The following is a 26,797-nucleotide window of genomic DNA, read 5'->3' as shown; positions in this document are numbered from 1 at the left end:
GTTTCAGCTGTTTTCCCCTTCATAGAACTGTTCAATAAAGAAAATTGAAACCTTGAGAGGCATTAAAAGGAAATGCCATGAATTTGGATTAATTTTCCCTTTCTTCCAGTTTAATAAAAAAATGTCAGGCATGGATTAAGAGAAATGATCGCTGTTTCACAATAACTCCTAGACCATGTTGGATAGCTCTCCAGGAGAGGAATAGATGCAATCATGTGGTTAATTTATTTTCTGGATCAAGTTTTAGTATGGCCCCAGGCGGGGCAAAAAGGATTATTTTGGCAAGTATATCCTTGGATCCTGTGGTCTGAGCTAAAAGGACTCATGGAGAGGTATGTTTAAGCCATCTGTTATCCATGCTTTTTGTGGGTTGTGTGGCAGAGCTGGGGATCCCAGACCAAGCCATGTGAGTATCCATTTCATCATGGACTGTGTCTCTGTGCGCTCGTTGAGTCTGTAATGAATTTTGCCATTTGAAGTTGTGACTGGTTAATTATTTCCTTCTAATGAAGCTGAGTGATGGAGATCAGTGAATAAATTATTCCATGTGATGAATGGGCACAGCATTCTGGGATTAGAACACCAGCTGGTTGACGTAGATGTTTGCTTCTTGCTGAGAAGCTTACTAGCAGTATCTGTGCACGAAGCTTGTGGTACCAGGGAAGGTCTGTGGATCACAGGGACAAGGTCTGGCCCTATGCAACAGAACAGAGACTGAGAAACCTCCTCTTAAACTGTCAGCACTATCACTCTTGATCCTGGAGCTGGAGAAAGAGACGACAAAAAAGTCTAAGACAACAGAAGTTGAAAGAAAAACATGGCAAATTCTAACATCAGAGGTCAGAGGGCAAGCAATCTGTTATCAGGGCAAAGAGATCCTCCACATGGGTCAAGTGTCCAGTTGCTACTGTGTTGTCAGATGGGAAACTGCAGGAAACATGTCTGAAAATCCATCCAGCTAACTCGATTGGATTGTTCTATGGGCCAGACCCTTGGAGATTAATGAAGTAGTCCTCAGGTGTTTTGAGGATTTGATTGGAATGAACGTTGTCTCTGGGGCAAGTAGGCAACAACTTGCTGTCATTTCAAGTCTAAGACAAAAGATAAGACTCCACAATAGTTTTATGAAGCTCAAAGATAAGAGATTTAGCAGTATGTAGCAACCGTAATGACAAAGTGTTGTCCAAAATGTAACTGATTGTTGTCGAACTTTTAGAGGAAAACTGGTGTGATCTTCTTGGATGTATTTCTTGTCTGTGAGTTAAGGAAAACAGAGGACAGGAAAATTCTGGAAATAAAGTGCTGTTTATTTTTCTTTAAGTTTCTTTTCTTAAAGAACTGTTCATCTTTTGGGTGGTACCTTAGAATAAGAGAAATGGATCTGCTAGAGGACAGGATAATAAAGTCAAAACTACAATGATAAAAAAGTGGAACAGATACGTACTTGTGGAAAACATGACGTTGTGAACAAAAAATGATCAAGGCTTGGAAGAATATGAGAAAAGAAATTCTGTATTTATCCATGCATAAATACTGGAACTGCATAAGCAATGAAGTTGGAATCTTTTATTTATGAGTGTACTTTAACCTGGATGTATTTTCAGTGCTTATTTAAGATTTTAACAAATGGAGATTCTTATGGTCTATATGGGTGTTAAGATTATGTCCATTCCTGAACTAGAAAGTCGTCTTAGTCTCAGTCTTTCAACCTGCTCGCTTAACAAGCCTGCTGGTAGGAAGGCTGTTGCCACTGTTATTGTAAGGTCAAGGGGCATACAGAGTGGAAGGCAATGTCAAGATCAGGGGTCATGTTCCTTGGAGTGGTGAATGAAGGATAGTGGGTATTGCTGAAATTCAGGGAAGATTTGCACAGCTGTAATGCTTAATGAAATGGTTACAGTCTGTTTAGGAAGGAATGACTGGCAGAAAAGTAATTTTAATGAGTCTCTCGTTAAAAAATACTAGGTCTTTTTCCAACTCACTGGCAGCTTGGAAGAAAATAATTTTGGATTCATCTGGGTCATGAGAATGAGGTGAGAGAATTGTGAAAGACCACAGAATTGCTCCAGAGAACAGCATGATGAACCCTGTAAGTGGAAAGAAAAAAAAGATGTGCTAATGTGGAGAACTTTCTTGTGAATAACTATGTTGGAGAGGCCATGCTTCCAGTTCAAAAACCTCATCTGAATTTCTAAAAGCTGCATGGCAATGTGCGTAAAAATGTCAGTTTCTTTAAAATGCCCTATCATCATAGGGGAGTTCTGTATTCAACCTCACTCTGACAGAGGACCCCCCAGCCCTTCACATCAGGGTGTGTGCATCCTGTTTAGATCACAGATGTTTAGATCCCCAAATAGTTTGAATTTTTATTGTTGTTGTTCAGTTCTCCAAATGGAAAGCTTAATAGAGCAAAAAAACAGTCAGAAGAGGTAATGGGTGAAAACCAGTGAATAGAAAATGTGAGTGATAGTAGTAACAAACATCTATTAACTCTTATGATGTTGAAGCACTGATAAGTGGAAATACGAGCATCTCTTAATGCAGAAAGGCAGAAACGTTTGGTCAGTATTTTTCTTCTGTATTTGGCATAAAGAAGGCAGGTTATGTATTCATGGTCTGTAACTCATGAAATACTTTCCATTTAAGCTGTAGCTCAGGATGTTATTAAACTGCAGGTGTTAAAATTAGAATTATTATCTTTTAATCTATGGGTCTAGAGAATTTGCAGCTGGAACTTCTAAAAGAGGTGACTGAAGAGATACTTGAGCTGTCGATAGTTATAGAAACAAGGACGTTCCAAAAGACTGCAAATAAAACTGATCCTCTGTAGCAAGCTGAGTGACCAAATTGTACTTCATATAAAGCTTTGTCTGTATTCATCATCATTAGGTGTTTCATTTTGACTCATTCATTGCTAAGGTGATGATTGCTGTCGTATTTTAAAGAGAGCCAGTCCTGACTCTTTTTTGCACCTGATGCTCATTTAGTATGAGTCAGGATAATGCTGGGGCTGTCGGTGGAGCTATACAAATTTGCTTTTCCTTAGAATTAGCTCCTCTGTGTCCATGACTGTGAGTGAAAAGATGATTCGGTGTCTAGAAGTCCCTGACTCATCTTGGTACAACCTGTCTCAGGGAAGATGTGATAAAGAGGAAGAAGGTGGGCCTGCTCACTCCTCCTGTCATCCAACTGCAGGACAAACTTCTGAGCAGGGAAATGCAAAGGAAAGTTGCAGTATGTTGCCATGGTAATTAGCTCCTGCACTCAGGTACCAGCAAGGTTTAGAAAACTTTCCTGGGAGAGCATGTTTTAGAGCCACATTACTCAAACTGTGAGGCATCCCTCATGAAAAAGCTTCTCTGAGCAACCCCCTCTCTTGCAGGGGGGTGTGCTAGGATGCGATGCAACAGAGAAGGGTTCCCGATTCATTGCTGTGAGACTGAAAAGCATCAAAACATACAGTTTTGCACTATGTCTGGACTAGTCATTATTCTAATGCTAACATTGTGTCCCTGATGAAGCCACTTCAATCTTTCGTCTTGGTGAAATGGGGATAGTTGTAAGTTAACTCTGCAAAAATATTGTAAAGATTAGTTAGATAAAATTGGTGACTGAATATTTAAATATCCACCTCTCTGGTGTAGCTATACCTCTTCTTTTCACATGTGTAGCTCTAAAAATTGTACATTGGTAGTGATTATAAAGATGAGAGGTCAAGGTAAACGAAGGCACTTCCCCTGAGCCACCCAGCCAGCACATCTAGTGGCAAATCCAAAAGCACAAACCACATGAAAGCTGTAGAGTAACCCATTTTCATGTTCTTTTCTATTTTGGGAGCTACTAGCCAGCTGGCAGCAGTTGTGCTAAATGATACGATGCAGTTAGAGAAGCAGCTACCTGGATGAGCTGGATACCGTTCCTCCGCAGGGCTGCAGAAGACTCATTGTCATGCATGAGATAACGGAGATGTGTATCATATGTATCGTGTATCCCCTGTGGAAAACAGCCAGGATTCCACTGCTAAGTATAGGCCAGGGGAGCAAACCGGGCTTTGCACAGTTGCTCTGTGGTCATGTTGAATCTGAAGATAGTACCTTTTGTGCGAGGTTAATATATCATGTAACGGTTTCCCTGGGGGCTGGTGGAGGGGAAGGGCAAAGGGGGAAATCTTTGTACATCACGTAGATTTGATTCAAAATCAGCTTTTTAGCAGTGATCATAAGAACAAATACTAAGGGAGAATTTGAGGTCTGGTTAGGGAAGGAAATGGGGAGTTTGGAGCCTCTCGCTGTAAGCCTTCTGGAAAAGAAAGAAATCACGTGCTGTTCACTGTATCTCAGTATGGGAGTGGTTTCACTGAGATTTATTTGGACACTGACAAGGCACAACACGCAGTGAAATAAGAAATAGTAAATAAAGCAAGAGATAAGCTTATCCCACACCTGACATTACCCGTCATCGGTCACAAGGAGCAATGACATTTTGCACAGTTAAATTTTGTGAGAGAGATAAAGGGAGAGTATATGGCTGGTCCTTCTGAGTGTCTCCACCAGTAGATCAGATCCATCTTCATTGTGGATGAAAGATACCTTCCTTCTTGCCAGTGGCGGTGCTTTAAATTTTCTCTTCTCATGAGTAGTGAATTGAATCTGCTGTGATGACAGAAAAGCGAAGACGTTGTGCTTTGTTCCACTGCTTGTGAGACTATGGAAAATTGGCTGAGCAGTAAGTGGATACAGTGAGATACATGGTTTACTTTTTTTACCCTTTGAGTTCAGTGTCTTAAGCTGTCGCCTGATGAAGAGGTCACAGACTGATAGATCTAACTGCAGAACTCCTTCCTTTTATTTTGTTTTTGCAGACAATTTACTTGGATGATGACGTCTCTTCCTTTGTGCAGATCAGAGGTTCTGTTCCACTGTTTTGGGAGCAACCAGGGCTTCAGGTAAACAAATAATCAAAAACCCTACCTTATTATCTCTTTTGCTACTTATAATTTAGAACTTATATAAAATTTAATTGTTTTTTAAATGAGCTGCAAAGCTCATTCTGTGAAAATGCTGAGCTCTTTCATTTTAGGTTTACCTTGTAGGAAATTTTGCATGTTTGCAAATGGCTATAGTTTAACATTTTAATGTGTTCATGTGCCTCTACAGGGAACTATTTGTAAGGAACTCTGTCCTCGTGTCCTAAGCTGAAACTTACAGCAGTATGTTTATAATGTTTTCAATTTGATTTGGAATAACCTTTCCTTCCAAAATGCCTAGTTGGCTTGACGATATTGACCTCCACAATAAATCTGGAGTATCTAGGGATACCAGGAGTTCTATGGAGGCCCATTACCTTGAAACAAAGTATAATGTCTGGATGGTGTGTTTGCTAGATTTCAGCCTAAAGGGTGATGATGATCTAATCTGATCTTCTGCAAGGCAGAGATGTAGGGTTTCATCAGGAGATTATTGTGTCAAGCCTAGCAGGTTACATATGTTCTGCGACTTACAGTTTATCGACAGTTACAAGCTCAAATAAGAATCATCCTGGCACTCTTTGCATTCTCTGAACAGAGTGATAAGCAACTGGAATGAATATGCACATATATGCGTATATGTTAGTAGAGGGAATACATAATATAACTGGTTATTTAGATATTTCGAATGTTATTTGATACTTTTTTATCGTTAAATCTAGCACCTAGGTACAATTCAGAACTTCTGGATTTAGTGCAAGAGAAAGATGACTAAAGGATCTGTGTTGTTGTCTGTTAGCACCATCCAGTGCAATTCTTGCTTCTTTTTATAAAGCAGGTCTGCCCGGATGGTTGTGCACGCATCCTGCCCATGCTGTAGCTGCATTCAGCATTGTTGTTCCATATGTTATGAAGCCGTAGAGTTTTTCCACAAGTATTTTTGGCTAGTGGATAACATCTTTCAACTTTTTAGTAGGGACACAGTCTGCTTTTTTGCCTGATCTGGGTTAGGTTATGCAGCCTGGTGAATACTCATAACTCTCATTTCTTGGATGTGAGTGTGCTGGCACTGGTGTCAGAAAGAATTTCAGAAACCAACCCCATGAAAAACAGAGGAAGATGATGAAGTACAGGAAATGGTGCATGATCCTATAAATAATTAGCAGTGTAGCTTTTCGGGAGGAAATAAACCCTCTGCATACTGTAATAACAGTAGCTAGCATTCAAAAGGAGCTTGAGGCTACTGTTGTTGACATCCACATTAAAAGCCCTGTTAGATTGATGGCACAGGATTTCATCCTTCATGTTTTCAAAGGACTGTTCTGATGCTTTTTAGTTTCTGTAAATAATGAAAGATGAAAGAACTCAGGACACACAACCCACCGAACTGGCGTAACTGCAACCTTTTCTGCCGAGGGAAGGGCAGGAAGAATGCTGGGCACACAACATGCTCGTGTGAGGCAGTGTGGGATATTTGCTAGAGGAAGCTGGCAAAGGGATGTGATTTGTTTGGCCATAAAAAGATGTGTAGGTATCCCTTTGCTTAATGATAATTGTGTTTTCACTTGTAACTGTAAATGTTGTTGTCTAATAAAAGCTGTGGCTTTTGTATTAAGGGTATTATGTGTGGGGGTGTGTGGAGTCTGTTAGAGGTGTCTAGTGCTGTTAAAGAGATGTTTTTCTCTGAAGGAAAAAGGGAGACATCTAGTGATTTAGGACTCTAGCGGTTTAAGGAGTTATTTCTCTCTTTCTTTTCCTTCCAATATTTCATTTTAGGTGGGTTCCCATCGTCTAAGGCTTAACAGAGGTCTGGAAGCTAATGCTCCTGCCTTTGACAGGTAAGCTTCATTCCACTTTGTCAATAACAGAGCCACCTGGCATTTAACCAAGATTCCACAACTTTATGCCTTCCTAGTAAATCCTGAGAGATGTGAAACATCTCTCTGACGATGTAGGCAATCTTCCACGTGTTGCAGATTAAGTGGGTTTACTGAATTTATTCACTTATTTTTGTGCATTTTCCTTTCTGTTTCCACTGGTAATTGACTTAATTTGGTCTCTTGGCTTGTTTCTGTAAAAGCTAAGAAATACTGAGTGATATGCAGAAGGAAGGTCTGTGTAACCCTTTGTGAGCCAACAAATGTGAATTTACCCTTAAGGTACGCAGAACATGTGTTCTTTAGCACTGTAACCTAGGTAATTAAAAAATAAACACTGCTTCCACTCCATTCTGGATTTGTTTTTCTCCTCATTGTTTTACTGCTGGACGGAAATAACAGTGCCTTATTCTATCATCAGTGTTGTATGATGTTACCGTACTGATGCTTTTCTACTTTACCCAAAGACTGGCTTGTAAATCTTTTTAAACCGTGAAGATTCTGCTTGTCAGCTGGCAACTGTAAAAAAAAAAGCTATGCATTAACTTGATTCCTTTGAACATCTGACTGTGAAGTGCTGTCCTTTAAGGGCAAACTCCCATGGATATCAGTGGGAACGTTGCATGAAAAGGACATGAAGAATTTGGCCTGTGGGAAATTTTCAAGTTGTAAGTGCCAGGTCATGTGATTAATTTCTGTTTTGGTTTGTTTTAGGCAAATCAGCATTTGTGTTGATTTTGGGTAAGGCCTCTTAATTCCTTGATTTCCTTTACAGCAACTGTTAGCAAACATGACATTAGTGACTGTTAATAGTTTTGCAGCACTGAAGACCCCAAACAGGGGTTAGAATCTAAAGGGACTATGCACCATAGCGGTCCCTGCTCTGAAGGATCTTAGCCTGCATTTTCCAAGCTTTTTAAGGCTCTTAAGTCCTACTGAATTGAAATACCTTTGAGACAGATGGTCTTGTGGTCATCTGGTGCCATGATAACTTGCCCTGCAGTGTTCCTGAAGCTCCATCTTAGAGGCTTGCATTCCACAGCAGAGGTAGTTTCTATAAGAAGAAAACAATAACTTATTCAGCATCCTCTTGTGCTGCCCAAGAAATTGAGAGTACCTTAGCAAGGAACAACTCCATAAGACCATTTAGCTAGGAGAATCCTTTCTCTCTGACCCTGATGCAGCTGGTGAATAGCTTTCTTGTAAGAAACATGAACACGAGGATGAACTTGCGCTATTCCTTCTTTCTCTTGTGCACAGTAAAGCCTTTAGGTTAGATGAAGTTAGGGATCTCTCTGCTTACAGATCTGCAAAAGGCAGTCCTTTGAAAATGGACAAGGAATAAGTGACTGCTTAATGGAAAAAGGCACTGAAACGTAACAACCTTCTACAGCTTTTCTGAGAGTGTTAGAGTAGATTTAGCCTGCTACCTTTAACCATCTGATAGGTTAATGTGTTGAGAAGGCACTGTGGGAAGTGAATGGTCATGTTGTTAGTGGATCTTTTTCATCCTCTTTCCATGAGAAATCCTTCGGGAGCTCTGCTTACAGTACTCAAGCAGTTTTCTTGTAAGGAACCAACATTGGCGGAGAAGTAGGATCTTGATGCTGGGATCAGAGGGGTATGGAAAGAGTTGGTGTATAGAGAACTGCTTGCAGAATCAGGAACATAAATCGCACCAGAAAATATATTTAGCCGTGTTTCTTGAAGGCCATGCTGATAACTTTTTCTTTCTTTTCTCCCCTTCCATGGTTTTCTGTGTGGCTTATTTCTGCTTATAGGATTTAAAGGTGAATACCAGAAAATGTGTGCTTGCTGTGTTTCCGACACTTTGCTGTTGCATGTCGCTTTGCAGCATATAGTAGATTTTCATTTGTGTGTTTATTTTATTTTTCTTGTCTATTTCTATCCAGCTTCCTTTTAAGTACTACTGCAGTGTTGTTAGTACGTGATGGAAGATGGCTTTAAGATCTAAGTGTTTCTTGATGAGCCAGCACAGCTCCTGTAGCCAACTTGAAAAAAATTTGAGGGGAGAATGGGTGCCTCTGCATCGGGCTAAATGCTCTTGATTTGAGAGTCCCTAAATGTCAGGCTTTGAGAGATTGGAATATATACCAAAAAAACCCATCTCACTTCATACTTTTCCTAGTTTGTGTTTTTCCTGAGGAATCTGGGCCAGGCCACTCGGCTAAAAGGACTTTTGGTCTGATCCAGCGCAGCAGTTCTTATGATTACTAACCTTCCTGCTTAATGTAATTGAGTTGAGAGTGAATATCTCAATGTTGCGGAAGCTCAGAGATGTTTGAACCCTGTCGCCTACGACGTATGTGTTTGTGCCTCTCTGGCCTTGGCCCTGGAGTCCTAGGCCCCGTTGCTGCTGCTGCTGCCTCTTTGTAGGCTCAGCCCTGCAAGATGCTGGGCAATTGCTGCTGAAGCGTAATTTGTTTTCCTCTCTTCTTGTCTTTCCTATGTAGTTCCCAGGTTGACAACCAAGAGGTGGGAGCGTACAAACAGCAATATCAAAGCTAACATTGACATAAAAAATCTGGGGCCCATTTCCTAAGATGCTTCTTTCTTTAAGTTCAGTACAAAATACTGTGTCCATTAATTGCATACTTTCACCATTTGTGCTTTAATAATTGATTGCAAGGAAACTGAGGAAGATGTCTGTAGCTGCTGTGGCTGAAACTTTCTGCTGGATGGAACAACCAGTGATCTCTACTGCTGTATTTTGAAAAAGGTAGTAGGCAACATAACATGCTTTTGTTTAGTACCTATTATGGTTACTTTTGCTGTAGGCATATGATGCTTCTGAAAGAGCAGTATGGAAAACAAGTGATCGTTAACCTGTTGGGAAGCAGAGGAGGGGAGGAGGTGCTCAACAGAGCTTTTAAGGTAAAAGCAATAATTTTTGGTTTTTTTTTAAACTGCTGATTTCCCCTGAGCTGCCATGTTCTTGTGTTTCAGTTCTGGCCCAGTAAGTGATGAATAGTCTATGTAAAGAAATAATGTTCTCTCTTTAGTAGATGTTACATACTGGGAGAACGGTGCTTCATAGTCTCATGGCTTAATTTCCAGCACTGCCTTCCTGCTTACTTCACATATTTATGCACATTCTGTTTTATCAGACTTTAAAAAAAATGGCCGAAATTCTCCTCAGAGTAGTTGACGTTTGCAAAAATGATTCGTAGTCAGCTTTGTCGTAGTATGTAGTCACCTTTGTAGTCAGATCCCTCATGGAATTGTCAGAATTGCTTGGGGGCCCGGCCTGACCCTGCCTCACTGAGCGTAAGCAAGCTGTCTTGCTCTGATTGCAATGGGAAATAGCTATCTCGCACTGTTTGTGATGGGAATTGGCTGCCTGAGCAGCAGATGACACTCTGGTGTATGGAGAGAGGTTTTCCTGGCACCTAAATGTCCCTAGGCACAACTAATGCCTGAAAGCAAGGATGTCAGGCATTGTAGAACTAAAGCTGTGCTGAGTTCTAGTGCAGTAGTCTCATGGCTGGATTTTTAAAACGAATGTGTACTTGAAGCCGCAGATTGGCACTGAGTGGGATTTGCAGCAGCGCAGTAGCTGTTGGGATCTGGCTGGAGGTTGATGGAAGTCTACCTCCTAAGTGCCTGTTGCTTTAGAAATCCAACATAGATAACTTTGGAGTATATCTTCCTAAGAATAATACAAAGAATAGTTTAAGTACACACTTGTAGTAGGTGTTATGTATTTATCAGTGGTAAAGAATGATAAAACAGTTCTGAGTTCAAATGTTTACTGTGTGAAACTGAGCAAAAGGAAAATTGTAGTCAAATAATAGTTCCTGATTTGTTTCCTTCTCTGTTGGAATAATGTATTCGAGGCAAGGAGTGTCTTGAGTTTTTTGGTGGTTTTTCTATTTGACCATTTCCTGTTCCTCCAGAAGAGCTGAGGAGGACTATCAGCTTCCCCAGTGGAAAAAGGCAAAGCGAAAGTCTCCCCCTGTACTGAATATGGCCAAAAAATGTGATTATGACTAAAGCTTGCAAGGCAATGAGGAAGGTACAGAAGTGAAGTTTGGTCCTAGCTTCTGTTTTCAGCTTCTTACTGAATTTCTGCATGATATAGCTGAGCCCCTATAATCTCTTGGTTTCTCTATCTTTAAAAGAGTTTTTATAGTTTATTTTGCAAAAAACATTTACATTTAAGGGTAAGAGATGATTGCTTCTGAAATGCTCACATAACTTCTGGGGATCCAAATCTGTCATTTCTTGTGAATTCAATACTGATATTTTATCAAACTCTTGTGTTCTTGAAGACCGTATTCTGGCCAGTATAATACAACTAGAAATTAAGTCAGAAACAGGACATCTCTAGAATAGAGACCTTGCATTTGTTCATTTAATTTAAATACAGATCTATTTTGTTTAGATTGTTAAACTTTATCCCTGTTTAAAAAAATAAATAAATTATGAGAGCACTCTGTGAGCTGAAAGAATTTAGACCGACAGCACTGGAAACTGAAGTTTTGTGCCCATTCAAAGCCACGTCTTGGTCTTTTCTTTACCTTTGTGTTTTAATAAATGGATGTTTGGAAAGAAGATAATTTTTACTTTGATTTTAAATGGCTTGAATTAAGAGTAAAGTAATTCATAGGGGAATGATTAGAAATGAAAACTTTTCTCCTCTTCTGCCATTAGTTTATTTCTTTCGTTTCTCCATCTTCCTTTGCCTGTATTCCTTCCTCTTCTCCCAACTCTTGCTGCAATCTTAGTAATTCTTATCAGAGTTGGTTCAAAATATTCTTATAATTACTGCTGCTGGGTTCCCTTGATCAGAATGTCACCGCTACCATTTGCTTATGCAAAAATTGTGAATAACCACCTTACCTTCAGCTGTTACCTGAATCAGCTGTTACCGGGCCAAATACTGTTCCTCTCATAAGCATCCCCTGTAACAGATGTAGTTATGTTTACAGTAAAAGCAATGCTCTGACAATGATTTTCACCGAGGCAGTGGGTAAATGTCATCCTCAAGTGCATTACTAGTGCCAACAGTTGTAAGTTGAGGTGTGAACAACAGAGAAGCGGCTATCAAGTGTTTTGGCTTTTGTAACAGTGTAATGAAATAGATTTTGCGCGTATGTCTCCAAACACCATGCAACACCTTTAAATTTGTTTCTGCGAGGAAGGCTTAATGGCTTGCTTGATACAATTATACTGGTGTAACTGCTGCATGTACACTTTTAATTTAATATCAGAATTGTTGTAGTTTGTGTCACAGTCTTGATGGAGAAAAGCATCCATCTCTTGGGATGAGAATGTGCAGGAGGGAAAGGAATAGACAAAGGCTTGTGTAGTTGGAGTTAATGTAACAGTTCTCTCTGGCTTTGTCGTGGAGAGCAGGATCTATTATTGTCGTATCTATTACAGATACCTTGATGAAATTTGTGATGATTATGGAAATGCATATGAGGTCATGGAAATTGGATAAAAGAATGAGGCTATTTGTGCCTTCTTTCGCTTTTGTGGCAGGATCTATTATTGTCGTATCTATTACAGATACCTTGATGAAATTTGTGATGATTATGGAAATGCATGTGAGGTCATGGAAATTGGAGATGAAAGAATAAGGCTATTTGTGCCTTCTTTCACTTTTGTGGTTTACCACAAACATTTTATAGTATGTTTCCTGGGACATCATTTCTTTCCTACTTCCTCCCCAGGCAACTTCTACCTAAATTTAAAGCCATGTTTTCCTGTGTCCTGGCACCTCAGGAGTGGTTAAAAAAATACACACATGCAGTGTTATGTTTTTCTACCTTAAGCAGCTGTGGACACCCTTCCCATCAAGGTCCCGGTCCTGAGCCTGCCCAGAGCATCCCTGTTGCGGTACACCCTCACGCACAGAGGGAGCAGCCCACTGCTGCAGGGCTGCCATGAGCCACGGTGCAGACAGCAGCAATTCTGCTGTATACTTTGCAGTTACAGTTGGAGAAAAACTGGGGTCTAACAATCCAGTTTACTTTTGGAAAGAAAACAAGTAGGGAACTTTAGTTGTTTTTTTCATGTCTGGCCTTTCAAAATTCCCTATGAACTTCTCAATATTAAAAACATGATGAGCAGTCAGAGTTTAGTAATGATAAAAGCATGCTGGTATCAATCCTTACATTGTGGCCTGAGCAGGATTTGTTTTCCTTCGTTCTCTGTCTAAACAGAAACTTCTATGGGCCTCTTCCCATGCGGCAGACACTCCCATGATAAACTTTGACTACCACCAATTTGCAAAAGGTGGGAAAACTGAGAAACTGGAAAATTTGCTGAGGCCTCAGCTAAAGTTGCACTGGGAAGACTTTGGAATCTTCACAAAGGGCGAGAATGTAAGTCCACGGTGAGTGTCCCTGCCCCTCTGTCCCAGCATAGCCAGGCACCACCTGTGCTGGCCTTCCCAGGTTTCTTGCTGTGTTTGGACCATGAGCATAAATGACCATCTTAAAATATGATTTTGAGACAAAATATAGTCTTGGTACTAAATAGATTATTTGGCTTAACTGCATCTCCATTGTTTGGAATCTGCAAAATTACCAGTGCATGGATTTGCTAGTACAGTGTTGTAGACCTAGTCGACTAATTAGAGATGTTAATGGCATACATTGTGCAGAGTGTGCTTGCACCATCAAAATGTGGGTGGGTATATTCAGGCTGAACATTTGATGATCTTGTTCAATCAACTCATGATTAGATGTTATTTTAAAATACACTTTTTTTTTTCCTCCCTCCTCTTGTGTTTGGTTACCAAAGTCTGCAGACAGGTACTTTTCGAATGAATTGTTTGGACTGCCTGGATCGTACTAATAGTGTACAGTCCTTCATTGCACTGGAGGTGAGTGTCAGAGGACCTTTTGTGGATGCCTGTACTACATACATTGTCTGTTCTATGGGAAAGGCAGGAAAGAGGGCATAAGCCTCAGTTATACAAGTCTGTCTTGCCAGCTCTGTGATAGAGTGGTCCTGGCTGGAATACTTAAACTGAGGATAAAAAGCAAAAAAAACATTTAAGAACAATGTTGTTGTTTTTTTCTCCTTCTGCACCTAATCCAGATCCTGCTTGCTCAATTAGAGAGCCTTGGGGTGAACTCTAGATCTATAATTGAGCGCTTTGTGGAATCCTACAAAGTGATGTGGACTCTCAACGGTCATAATCTGAGCAGAGTATTTACTGGCAGTCGTGCCCTTGAGGGGAAGCACAAGGTAAAGAGAAATGGCAAAACTGTTTATTCACAAGTAAAGAAAGATGTCGGATTTCCTCTTCAGCGTCACTTGCACTGATGATTCCTGTCTGATGTAGGTTGGGAAGCTCAAGGATGGTGCCCGCTCTGTGTCTCGCACCATTCAGTCAAATTTCTTTGATGCAGTAAAGCAGGAAGCCATCAAGTTGCTGCTCATGGGTGACTTCTTCAGTGAGGAATATGCCGACAAAGGCAAGATGCTTATGGACCACACTGCACTTCTGGGTGAGGCCCAAGTAAATCCTTCGGTTTTGTGTCTGGTTTTGGCTGTCAGATACAAGCGATTCCCCCCTTTCAAAAAATCAATAAATAAGCTACTTTTGCACAAATCTATTGTTTGGAACACTGCTTTAAAGCGACCATAGCACAACTCTGTGTGTTTTAATTCCGCTGTGCTCATTTCTTATATTTTGTTTTGGACTTCTGAGTATGTTTGTCTGCTCTTTGATGGTGATTTCCTCTGACAGTTTAGAGGAGTTGGACCAGAGGGAAAAATTTTAGGGTTATATTTGCAGTCTGGTCCTGTCTGAGTTTGTCTTGAGGAAGTCTCTTGAGCTCAGACTTTTTATCTCTTTATTTTTGGCCTGCAGTTGGCACATGATTTTAGCCATATGGATCTTTAAAGGCACGTTTATGTTGTTATGTTGGTTCATTTCCCTGCTTTACTCTAGGGCCCCAATAGTCCACAACGTAGACACATTTTATTTGCACCCATCTAGGGTAAGCCAACTTAGCTCTCTCCAAGAAGATACTTGTGTGCAAAATATAGGGTAATTGCACCCACAAGCAGTATCAGGTGGTCAGTTTGCTCCAGAGAACTATCAGATTTTAATAGGATAGACTTGAACCATTCAGCGCCACTTCAATCCTGGGGCTGTTCCCTGATGCTGACCAGAAGGAAAATATAGATAGCTTCTCTATGCCTGGCTGCCAATGCAAATCAGGTAGTTTAAGGTTACCTCAGTTGCTCATACAAAAAACCCACACTGCTAATTTTCTATAGTCATCAAAAATAAGTGAATATAGCAGTTTCCTGTGAGGAGTTCTGACCAGGCTAGAGAGCCACAGCAGTGCTAGATTTGGGCTGATGTCAGACTCTGTGCTGCTCCCCACCTTTCCCTCCACAGTCTAAACTTCTTTGGGCTTCAGTTTGTCATGACTTGTGACATGCTTCGTTGCTGTAGGCTAAACTGAAAAGATTAAGGAATGAAAAATAATTTGTTTGCTTATTACTTGAAGAAGTGCAAGTGTGCTGAGAGTGACCAGCCCTTCACAAGCTTTCGAAGGGTGCCTGGTTTCTGGAAGAGAAAATGCTGATGTCAGCCCCAGTAATCTTGTAGGTATTGCCATTGGAGTTACTCCTGAGCCTCTGTGTTGTTGTGCTAGGGTAATGTCATTATTTCACAGGGACTGTGTTGCTGCTGTCTGTATACTTTCTGTCCTTTTACAACACATTCTTCTTTTACACACCCTCTTTCTCTCTCCCCTCTTCCGTCAGTAACTCCAAGTATTTTGGAGGCCATGTCAGAGCGTCAGTTTGAATTCACAAGCTTCAAGCGTATTCGTGTTGCCACGGGGACCTGGAACGTGAATGGGGGGAAGCAGTTTCGAAGCAACATCCTCGGTACCAGTGAGCTGACAGACTGGCTGCTGGATTCTCCCAAGCTCTCTGGAGTTTCTGAATTTCAGGGTAAGACATCACAGTCAAAATGTGTAAGCAATTATTTGCTGGCATCTCTAGAGAGAGTGAGTTGGGACACAAGATTTGCGCAGCTGTTCCTTTCAAAGGCGGTGCATCTTGGAGGGTATTTTCTGTCAGTTCTCAGGGGTGTATTCAGCTCCGTGTAGACTCATGCTGCCTTCCTGCAGAAGTGGAATGGTGTGTGAAGGGCTCCTGACAGTCAGAGCAGCTCTTGAGTCTATACCATGTGACTGTTTTGAACCTGGAGCAGGTCAGAATTCAAAGTCTCTCTCACTCCATCATGAGGTGTATCTGCCTATGCTGCATCCCATATTTCATTTTCTTCTTCCATATCTCTGTTCTTTGTTCTTCATTATGAGCAGGAGCTACATGCTTAGGTGCCCTCAGAATGTCTCCTTGGTCTTTATCTGGAGCTAAACATCTGTACAATCTGGACTCTGAGATAGTTTGGAAATGTTACTATCAAAGCCTTCAGACAAAAAGATTTATTTTGTTGAAGGCAATTTCCTTTTTTTTTTTTAGCAGTATGGAAGGCTCTTGTGCTTGTGGCTTGCTTAAATTGGCTGCTGAATTTCTTATTTACAGAACAAGGTCAGGTATTGTAATTGATTTACAGATTTTATTAAGGAAAATGAAAAGTGAATGTTCTGTCATTTAAAAATTGAGTGGTTGCAAAACTATGGCAAAACCTGTGCTTTCGTTGTTACAGCGGAACATTTAGCTTCCTGCAGGCATCACAGGAGTAGTCCTGTGCCTAACCTTGAAGCTTAGGTATTCATTCCTCAAATCCTTGGCTACTTATACAAGTTGTCTCGTTTGAACTCTTAGTGCTGGAGTGCATGGATATGTGATTAGGTGCAAACCACTGCACTCTGCACAGCTTGGGTGGGTGATCGGTCCAGTCTGTTTCAGAAACAGTTTAGATATGTTAGCACATGACTATGCCCATGATATTAAAATTTGTTGAGAGCCTGTTGTGTGCTAGCCTTGCCAGGCCTTCCCCTGAGAGAACCGGAGGAGCAGGACTATCTGGTACAGTCAACCATAACATGATAGGTCTAAGCAGCTTCTGGAAGAGAGCTGACTTATGTGAGTGGGCAGAGCTAGGGTATGACCATGCAAATGTCTGTGTTTGTGGTAATGTCAGTGCGGTGCCTCCACAACTGGGTAAGTGTTCGAAGACAAATGTCCAGAAGTATTAACGGGCAATACAGATGTGACAGTGCCTGCTGTGTTAAGCCAATAAAGGAGGCTTGCTGTCATGTGCTAGTTTCACACTTGTGTCTACAGAGAGTTGCTACATATTTTACTTTTCTTTCCATTCTTATTTTCTGAGGCAGATCTGATTTAGGTTCCTGTGGTTGTCTACTATTTCAGTCTTCATGTTGAATGAAGATTACTGTTACCTTAGCCATATGACAGTATTTAAAAAAAAAAAAAAAAAATCCCTTTAGGCAATGGACAGACCTGATGGGTCAAGAGATGTGGTTCACACTATTACATGACAGCATTTGATCTTTGGTGTTCTACCAGGGTTATATCCACAGGCCTGGGCCAGGGAAGGGAGGGTCACTGTGCTCTAGAGTGACCTAACCTAACCTTAAGTGTGGGTGATCTAAGAAGGACTAGGAAGAAAGAAGATAAGAGACTTTGAAGGCTTCCTTAAAGTAGTAGATATATTTACTAAAGGCATTGAGATGGAAGTGACATCCTAAGTTCAGTTATATAGGAATCAGTGTCGAAAAGGAAAAGCACGTTGGGTAAAGTGTGAGTGTAACAAGCAGGTGAAAGATGGTGGGTAGTGAGATGTTGTGGCTTTAGTGAAGAGTGGGGTGAGGGAGAAAGAACATTGAATATTTTCTCATCTTGACATTGCCACATTATAATGCTCTGTTCTGAACTGCTTCCTGCAAGAGAAATGGAGACCAACTGGTGGGAGAAAAGCAGAAAAAAATTTCAGAGGAACTGCAGGGGTTGTTTTGTGAGATTAGATTAAAGGAGCTATGAATATGTATGGCTTGGCAGGGGATACATAAGATAGAACTACAGGAAAGATCTCTGACAGTAATTAGAATACAAGTTGTTAGAAGAAACAACAAAATAGTAACTGTTGTATGACTTTTCCCTCTTGCCAACAGATGATGAGAACTGCCCTCCTGACATATTTGCAGTGGGGTTTGAAGAGATGGTTGAATTAAGTGCAGGGAATATTGTGAATGCCAGGTAGGTAAAAAAAAAAACCAAACAAACCACAAAAGCCTCCAGAGTTGTTCTCTTTTATGGTGAGAGAAAACTTGCTTCGAAGTCTGTTGCTTGTAATCATAGCTGGAATATGTTTGCCATTAATGAATGGCACTGGGGTGGTGTTGAAAGTGCTGTTTCTCTGTGAACTTCTGTACAGTAGAATACACTGTGTTTTTTAGGTCTCTTAAGTCTTTATGTTGGCAGAGGAGAATTTTGATGGTTGACATTGATTTAACGCTTGTCCTTAAACCCCTGTCTGATGTTGGAAAAATGTGCTCAGTGACTACAAACATAATTGGCATTCATGTGGGAATTCTAAAATGAACAAAATGGCTCTGTGGCTTGTTGTATTTGTGAAAATTATGGCTAGAGAAAGAGTTAAAGGCAAAGCCTGAGCTTGGCATGTCAGCATGTACAGTAGGCTGTTGTGTATACTGGTCCTTTTGAATCTGAATCAGAGTAGAACCCTGAAGATAATGTTTCCAGTGCCGATTCATCAGGCGGACCAGTTAGTTGGCTGTTTTGGGAATGACAAGTTACAGCAGTGCTTAGCACGGCTGCTGGGCTGGCGGTATATCTGCATCTATCAGTTGACTTTGGAGACAAGAAAAAGCTAGATCTGCAAAAGTGAAGGTATATGCACCCACCCACAAACCTTCAGCTAACAACAGCTAACAGCTGTGAGTACCCAGTCATCGCCCAGTCAGAGAAGATCCAGATAAGATCTCTTCTTCACTGTGAGCACAAGAAGTCTTGGAAGTCATGAGATTGACATGGATTTTTGTTTTTATGCTTATGATTACTAAAGTCAGCTTCCAGTTATCCCCAGTGAACAGGAGTATCAAATGTCATGTGAGCATGGATCTTTCTAAGCATAGTAGACAAAATCCCTCTCGTGTCCAGAAGCGGGATAACTGTATTTGTGCGCTATGCCTGGGCTCACTGACCCTGCCAACTCTGGGCTGGCTCTCAAGGAGGTATTATCTGTCGCTGACGTGCATCCTACAGCACTTGCAGTTCTACAGCCTAATGGGATGTCTGCAAACCTAAGGCACAGTTAATCTGCTCATTTTATTGATTGTATGTGGTTTGTTTCGATTCCATTAAATGATTTTATGTTTGTTCCAGTACAACGAATAGAAAAATGTGGGGAGAGCAGCTTCAAAAAGCTATTTCGAGGACTCATCGCTACATTCAGCTGACATCAGCGCAGCTTGTTGGTGTTTGTCTTTTCATCTTTGTACGACCGTATCATGTCCCCTTCATCAGGTAAAAAACCAAAAGCAAACCAAAAAAACCCCAGCCTGTGTCTTCAGTAACATCTGCTGTTGGAGTGTGGCCAGAGAGGGTGGGAGTGATTTTTTTCTTTCAGCTTGGTGGGAATCATGCAAACCTGATTCCTGTCTCTGCTCAGTGTGGGAGAGATACGTGTTTCCAGGCAGCAGTAGTCTGGAGTCCATCCTCCTGGTTAGCACAAAGGCCAGGCAGCCCCAACACATTCCTCCAGATCAGCCGAGAAGCCGGGCATACTCCAGGTGAGGAGTCAGGGTGTAGCACCTTGTTTGGATACTGTCTTTCTGGAAAAGGAATGACTTGAGCTAGGAAGTCCAAGAGCGTTTGGAGCACCAAGTGAAGGCAAGCGCCTGCCTTTGCCTGAAGAGCACGTTTTACTATTTTCGTTAGAATAACCCTCTCAGTGTTTCTCTATGGAAATAGGTCTAGTTCCAGACTTGAAAAGAATCATAGAATGCTTTGGGTTGGAAGAGACCTTTAAGGGTCATCTAGTCCAATGTCCCCCTGCAATGAGCAGGGACATCTTCAACTAAGTGAGGTTGTTCAAAGCCCCATCCAGCCTGTCCTTGAACACTTCCAGGGATGGGGCATCTACCACCTCTCTGGGCAACCTGTTCCAGTGTTTCACCACCCTCATAGTGAAGAATTTCTTTCTAAAAAGGTGGAAAGGGGCGTGGGGGAAAGACCTAATTTTGCCCTCTGACATTTTATAGAATTGAGAGCTATAAGGGCCCATTAAGTATTTGTCTGTCCCAGATGTCACAAGAACCAGAACTATGTGCCTAGTCAGGAGGGTGCGGAACTGTGTGTCCTCAGCTTGCTAGCACCAATGTCCCTGGAGACTGACCAAACTCCTCGTGCCCCTAGAAGATTACCAAACCACAGGGATATCCGCATTAAAATGCGGGCAAGAATTATGCACGCTGAGTGTAAATGGGTAGGAAATGAATAATTAGCCAACGCTATCTTTGGGCGTCTGTCTGACCTTAAAGTCTGGAATGATCCAAACAGTGCCCTCAACCCCATATCAGGGGCACTGATTGACTACTGCATTTTGTGATTAAAACCTCAAAAGCTGCTTCCTTCTTCCTTCTGATCTCATATCTACTGAGAAGATTGGTGCAGAGCCTGTGCAACATCAAGTGCTGTAGGCTAAGTGGAGTAATGCAATCCAGGTAACCCAGATGGCCTTGCATTGCTGCCTTCCCGGTAATCTTTCTTCAACATGATTTTTAAAAATTACATATTTTTACTGATATGAAGCAGTCCAAAGGAGAAAGATTTCTGTCAGTTTTTGACTTTTCACCTGGCATACAAGAAATTTGAGTAATCCAGCAGGAAGTGCGTGGTTAAATGGAAATCAGAAGCAGAACAGCACAGTGGCTCTGTTGCAGCTGTCAGACTCCTAGGAATTGGATATAATCCTTTGAAACTCAAAAGAAAAAGAGAAGAGTTTGATTTTAGTGACCAAGTTTCATCGTTTAATGCTAATATACTGCTACGTGTTATGTGAGCGTAATCAAACCTAACCTGTATACTTATGTAGTTTTTCCCATGTCTGGAAAAGGAAAACAAAGATGATCAGAAGTGCAAAAAAAGGCTTCTGTGCTTACAGAGATTGAAGAGGTTCGGACAGAAATTAGAGAATGAAGAAATAAAATGAGAGAATGGCTGAAGCTTATACAGCAGTGAAAGGATTGATGAAATACAAGCAGTTGAATGTACAGTGGGTTATCTCAACATAACCTTTGCCATGAATGCAAATCAGATGAATATCAGTCAGCAATTGGGTAGGCAGGCAGCAGGAAGGGAGAACTCCTTAGAGTGAAAAGACTGAACATGTACTTCTTTTGGAGTGCTTAAAACCCATCTTGTCACAGAAAACTTTGAAGGTCCTCTTTTGCCTCCCTGAGGGGGTCTTCTGGTGGTTTTCTGCAGTCAGGAAAAGAGAGGAAAATTAAGAGGGAGAAAAATGATAGAAAAGATGAGTAGGGGGAAGAGGAAGAGAGAAGAAAATGAAGCGGGGAGGGAAAAAGAGAGCCTGTAACATTTTGTGTCATTCAGATCATGAATGCCTGACAATAACTCAAATAAGTCTTAGTGGTGTTCTGCCTGCCCCTTGCTTAAAGCCAGTAATGTTCTAGTCCAAATCTGCTTGACTTGTATCTGGAAAATAGAATTTTCTCACTGGGAAGGACATGCATGGTGCCGGGGTTGGTTACAACAATGATCTCATCATTTACTTATCCGATCAGATAGGCATGCTTTATTCTTGGAGTAGACTGGCTATCTGGGAGAAATTATCCTGCAAGCAGGTGGTCTGCTTCGCCAAGTCATCTTTCTGTAGTAAAGTGTATGCTAATCATGACATTGAAATACTATGTAATTAACAACATGGAGGCCCTAAGCAATTTATCATCAATACAGAACTCATTTTAAGAGTTAGGTATAAATAGTTGTACCCAATAATCACTGATTTTATTGCATCTGATTTAACAAATTATGGGTTATGATCTGTTGCTCTTTAATTGACTGAAAAATCTGGCACTAACTGTGAAGCTGGGTTTCCACACATAGTAACACTAATTAAATTGTTAACTATCTGAAAGACAGATTCCCATACGTTCAAAAGTAAAAGGAAACATAGTAGTAAATTTAGTTATTATCACTATTTTAAAAGTCATGGTGGAGGTAAACTTGAAAAGTAGATTCTGTAGAAAATTCCAGTGTTTCAGAAATAATGTCTTGCTGCTGTGTTTGGAAGGGACAAGAAGAGGAGGAAAATACGTTCAAAAAGTTTTATTTCCATACTATTGTATTATATTTAATTTGAAACTTAAGTACATGAACATCATCAAGGAAGTAAAAGATGTGCCTAAAAGCGGCAAGCTTTGTGGAGGGGAGAAGACATGGCATTGTAAACTGGCTTTTTCTTTATGTTGCAGTCAAAGTTACTTGAATGTTTGTCCCTGCAGCCCTTCACTCTTTTCTCTTTCTATTTTTTTTTTTAAATACAGGGATGTAGCGATAGACACTGTGAAGACAGGAATGGGAGGAAAAGCTGGAAATAAAGGGGCAGTGAGCATTCGTTTTCAGTTCTATAGTACCAGTTTCTGCTTTATATGCAGTCACTTAACTGCTGGGCAGACTCAGGTGAAAGAGAGGAATGAAGATTATAAAGAAATCACACAGAAACTCAGCTTCCCAATGGTAAGTGTAGGTGTATGTACGCTAAAAACATTGGAGATGAAGGATGTATCTTTACATGATCAAAGCTGGTCTCAGGCTGTCTTTGATGACAGGTCATCAAAGAAGTAATCTCAGTGCCATGGAGAATGGGCATAAAAGAAAATGGTAAAGAAAACAAAAAAAAAGGAAGCATGTTTCACATGAGACCAGATACCACTCAATATAGCACTTGCTTTACAAAAGTGCTATGCCTTTCAAAAAAATACAGTTGACACACTGCTTGAAAAGTCCTTATCTTTGAGCAGTTTTCAAGTCGATCTTTCAGAATGGTGCAACTTAACTGATAAATCTGTAAGGCCTCATGGATAAGATCTGGTGTTAGACTGGTGTTAGTGCTGGAGACCATGATACTGATAGCTCTTGCTGGCACTAGTTTGTAAGTGTTCCTAAAAAACCATCCATGCCACACAGTACATCAGTGCTTTAGCTGCTCCCGCTTGGGTAAGATAAATCAGTTTTTGGTCACTGATATGGTACTTTCTGTTCCCTTCATTTTGTCCTCATGAATGTGTCACCGTCAAGGAACCGCTGGCTTTTCTCAGAGTGTGGCAAGTAGGCAGTGTTGGTCTGTATGAATAACTTTTCTCCTAAATTGTTTCAAATCAATCACCCTAGTGTTTTATTTCACACTTGTCTCCTCAGGCCCGTAGATAACCCATGGGATTTGGTAGCAATGCTCCTTTGCTTCCCTTAATCTTAGTTGCTTTAATTTCCACAATGCTTTCTTTCTCAGACCTCTCTGACTGGGTTCTAAACCAGGGAAGGAATGAACCAGTTTGTGTATTCTGGTTAGTCAGCAAAAAATGGCATTTAGGTTGCAAAGCATAAAATTTTAACTTCCTGTTGTTTGCAAGGTTTAGAGGCTTGGCATGTGCAGCATATCAATCAGTTGTTTTATGTAAGAACTAATACTGACAGTCTGGATGTCCTGCATAGAATATCTGTTCCAAATGGCCATAAAGTTGTGCTTATGGTGGTGTTTCCTTCTAATACCTCATTAAGTATTTTATGGCCTTTACATTTACAATAGCTACATGTACCTTGTGTGTATAATGCATATAAAGAGTGCCCTCTAGTGCGGCGACAGCCACAGCTCTGGAAGGTTTCCTTTTCAGATCTCTGGGTTTTAGAGGTTTATAGCTGAACTGGGAAAAAAAACACCAAACAGAGACCGGTTAGAGGATAGGATGTTAAATTGAGAACTGGAGTGAATTTTCATTGTCGTTTGATTTCAATACATTTACAAAACTATGAAGTGCACATAAAATCAAATTTAGAGCTTATTCTTACACAGGACCTTTGTTGCTGAATGTGCCTTGGTACCAGAAGCACATATTTTGTTATATTTAGAATATGCAAATATATGAAGTGTGTTACGGAAACAAATGTATTTTTGATATTCATGATAGCCAAATAGTGAATATCAAGCTGAGGTCCCAGCTTAGACCTACCTTCAGGAAATAGGGGGCAGAGTCTGACACTCTTGTTTACAGAATTCAGCTCTGTGGGATGCGAAAGACTGTGAAGGAACCATTCTATTTTAGCACAAGATGGATTTTAACAAATGGAATGTGGCAAGTAGGTCCAGTATTTAGTAATTCAGAGTTGTACATTTCAGTGCATTTAAAAGTTGTTTTCATAAACGTGATTTAACATTAACAGTATCCTGTACTTCTAAACTAGGGACGGAGCATGTTCTCACATGACTATGTCTTCTGGTGTGGTGATTTTAACTATCGCATTGATTTAACATATGAGGAAGTCTTTTATTTTCTCAAACGTCAAGATTGGAAGACACTTTTGGAATTTGATCAACTACAACAGCAAAAATCCAGTGGAAAAGTAAGGCAGTGTGTCTCATTTTCTTGAATATCTGCATGTTGGCTTGGTCTAGTTCCTTGAGAGAATGAGAAAGTTCCATTTTCAGACCCTTGTTTGTAGTACATGAATGTACTAACTTCTTTAAAAATTGGAATGTTGTTTGTTTGTGAGGAAGTTGATACGTCACGGTGGCACGTACCTCATCTGTAACTTAATCAAAGAGATGGTATTTCTTTTCATAGATTTTTAAAGACTTCCATGAAGGGACTATTAATTTTGGACCAACATATAAATATGACGTTGGCTCTGAGGCTTATGATACAAGTGATAAATGCAGAACCCCAGCTTGGACTGACAGAGTGCTTTGGTGGAGAAAGAAACTGCCTTTTGAAAAAACAGGTGTGTAGGATCTTTCCTCCTTCTTTATCTGAAACTTGTTTTAAATTTCATCCAGAACCCACAGAAGGGAATTTCATCTGGTGAATGGTGAGGAAGGGAGCTAGTGAGTTCTGGGCTGAGAGCTATCTTTAGATGTGTCTCGTAGGCTTAGTCAAATTGCAGTAGCTTTACTCAAGCAGATGTTCTCTTGGCTTTGCTGGAATAACTTGCAGAGACAGAGAGTGCCCTTTCTTCTTGAGTGTATGAACAAAGGTTTCCTACAGATTGAAAAGGTGCTGGGAGCTCGCTGAGGAACTGAAAACAATCCAGCTGTAGCAATCTAGAAATTATTCTGTTGCTTTTCAGCAGAGTCATTAGTCAACATAAAGTTCCCATGTTATAACGGCTAGATTGTTATAACTATTGTCCTCAGTAGATGTATAAGCGCTCTCCTGTAATTTCTTCTGCCTTGGTAATTCTTAGGAATATTTCTGCTAGTTTCTGAATTGGGGGAGATTTCATTAATTAGTACTTATTAAGTACTTTGAGATCATGAGTGGCCAGCACAACAGAAGGGCTGTTTTCACTTGTTATTCAAAAGTTCCAACAACAAAATAAAAAGTATTTCTTTGTGTATCCAGGGACAGTTTTCATAACCATTCTCTCAGTCTGCAGGTGCATCTGTCTCCCAATGTTTATGAAATCTGAACAAATTAATATTAAAAGTGTAATCGCTGGAGAAGTAATTTGGTTTGTGCCTGCAGATGTGATTTTTCACATGCCTGGGAACTACTGCTTGGAATCCAAGTCATACCATGAGTACCCTAGGTGTAAAAACTACACAGCAAAACTAAGGCAATCAGAGAGTACATATCAGTGTGCTACGGAAATATTCACTCTTATTTAAGGAATGAAAAATAAAGTAAAATGAGGGGTTTAAACCATTGATAAGAGATATAATCTGGGATAGAAAAGCTATATGAGACATAATAAGGAGAATGAAAAGAGCCAGCACAAGAGGGCTATTTTAACTGAGGAGAAAGGAAACCCTTCAGCATTTTCAGTGCATATTCCTTATTTTGCATGGCAAGGCTTGCCCCTGGGAGGACTTCAGCTGATGGAGTGTGCACAGAACGTAGGACCTATCTAGCTGGTCTGTAAGAGCCAAGGCAGGTTCCCTTCGTTAGAGCTTGCAGGCCTCCCACGGCTGGCTCACATGGGTCTGTAACTGACCCCTTGTCTGGGCGCCCACCTTCCCAGCCCTGCAGAGCTTTTCTAATTAGCTCGCTGCCAGAGTCCCTCTCCTTTACTGCTGGTGGCAAGGCTCTTCTACCTCTCGGCTCTAATTCTTTTGCCTTGCTTTTTTGTTACTGCTGGAGGCTAGAGGACTATTTGCCTTCTGAGGAGAAAGTGTAGCCCCAATGTCAGTGATCAGGCAGAAACACTGTATTCCATGTTAACTCATTTTCAGCTCCACAGAAAAGAGATAGAGTTATCAATTAACACTGTATTCCATGTTAACTCATTTTCAACTCCACAGAAAAGAGAGAGAGTTATCAATGAGCCCAAACAGTGACCTAAAAACTTTGCTGTTATTGACAACAATATAATACCTCACTCTAGCATAATGTCTGGAGCTCTTCAATAAGGGAACAGGAGGAAAAATACTAATATCTCACTCTAGCATAATGTCTGGAGCTCTTCCTGTCACCTTAATGCATTGCAAAAGAAGTATTTGGAGGTTGGATTTCCATGAGTTTGCTTTCCCCCATCTCTTGTGTATTATTTCTCCCATCCCTGTGTATTATTCAGATTTGCAATGTATTTTGCAAGCACGGTGTCTGTTTCTGTGGTCAATAAGGGAGCAGGAGGAAAAATACTAATACAACTCTGTCAACCCAGATTGTACAGGTAATTGATTGGGTGACATTCAGGTTAACCATTTTGCAGGTGCCTTATTCTGGTGATCACCTGTCTCTGTTACACTCCCTTTCCTTTCTGTATT

At 40.7% G+C, this 26,797-nt stretch overlaps 1 protein-coding gene across 1 annotated transcript in view; it reads left to right on the top strand.

Annotated features, from left to right (window-relative positions):
* The window catches only part of SYNJ2 (synaptojanin 2), a 48,958-nt gene that overhangs the window by 7,201 nt on the left and 14,960 nt on the right, over positions 1–26,797 (top strand). The window contains exons 3-15 of the mRNA XM_009695944.1: positions 4,862–4,945; positions 6,743–6,804; positions 9,642–9,738; positions 13,035–13,207; positions 13,618–13,699; positions 13,918–14,067; positions 14,165–14,330; positions 15,604–15,795; positions 17,946–18,030; positions 19,180–19,320; positions 22,362–22,554; positions 24,277–24,435; positions 24,657–24,813. Of these exons, the coding sequence (XP_009694246.1) occupies positions 4,862–4,945; positions 6,743–6,804; positions 9,642–9,738; positions 13,035–13,207; positions 13,618–13,699; positions 13,918–14,067; positions 14,165–14,330; positions 15,604–15,795; positions 17,946–18,030; positions 19,180–19,320; positions 22,362–22,554; positions 24,277–24,435; positions 24,657–24,813 (1,741 nt within the window). The remainder of the gene's footprint in view (positions 1–4,861; positions 4,946–6,742; positions 6,805–9,641; positions 9,739–13,034; positions 13,208–13,617; positions 13,700–13,917; positions 14,068–14,164; positions 14,331–15,603; positions 15,796–17,945; positions 18,031–19,179; positions 19,321–22,361; positions 22,555–24,276; positions 24,436–24,656; positions 24,814–26,797) is intronic.

The sequence above is a fragment of the Cariama cristata genome, unplaced genomic scaffold (genome assembly GCF_000690535.1).
Source record: "Cariama cristata isolate BGI_N322 unplaced genomic scaffold, ASM69053v1 scaffold7152, whole genome shotgun sequence".
In the NCBI taxonomy this organism is placed as follows: Eukaryota; Metazoa; Chordata; class Aves; order Cariamiformes; family Cariamidae; genus Cariama; species Cariama cristata.
This window is presented reverse-complemented; position numbering and strand designations above follow the sequence as displayed.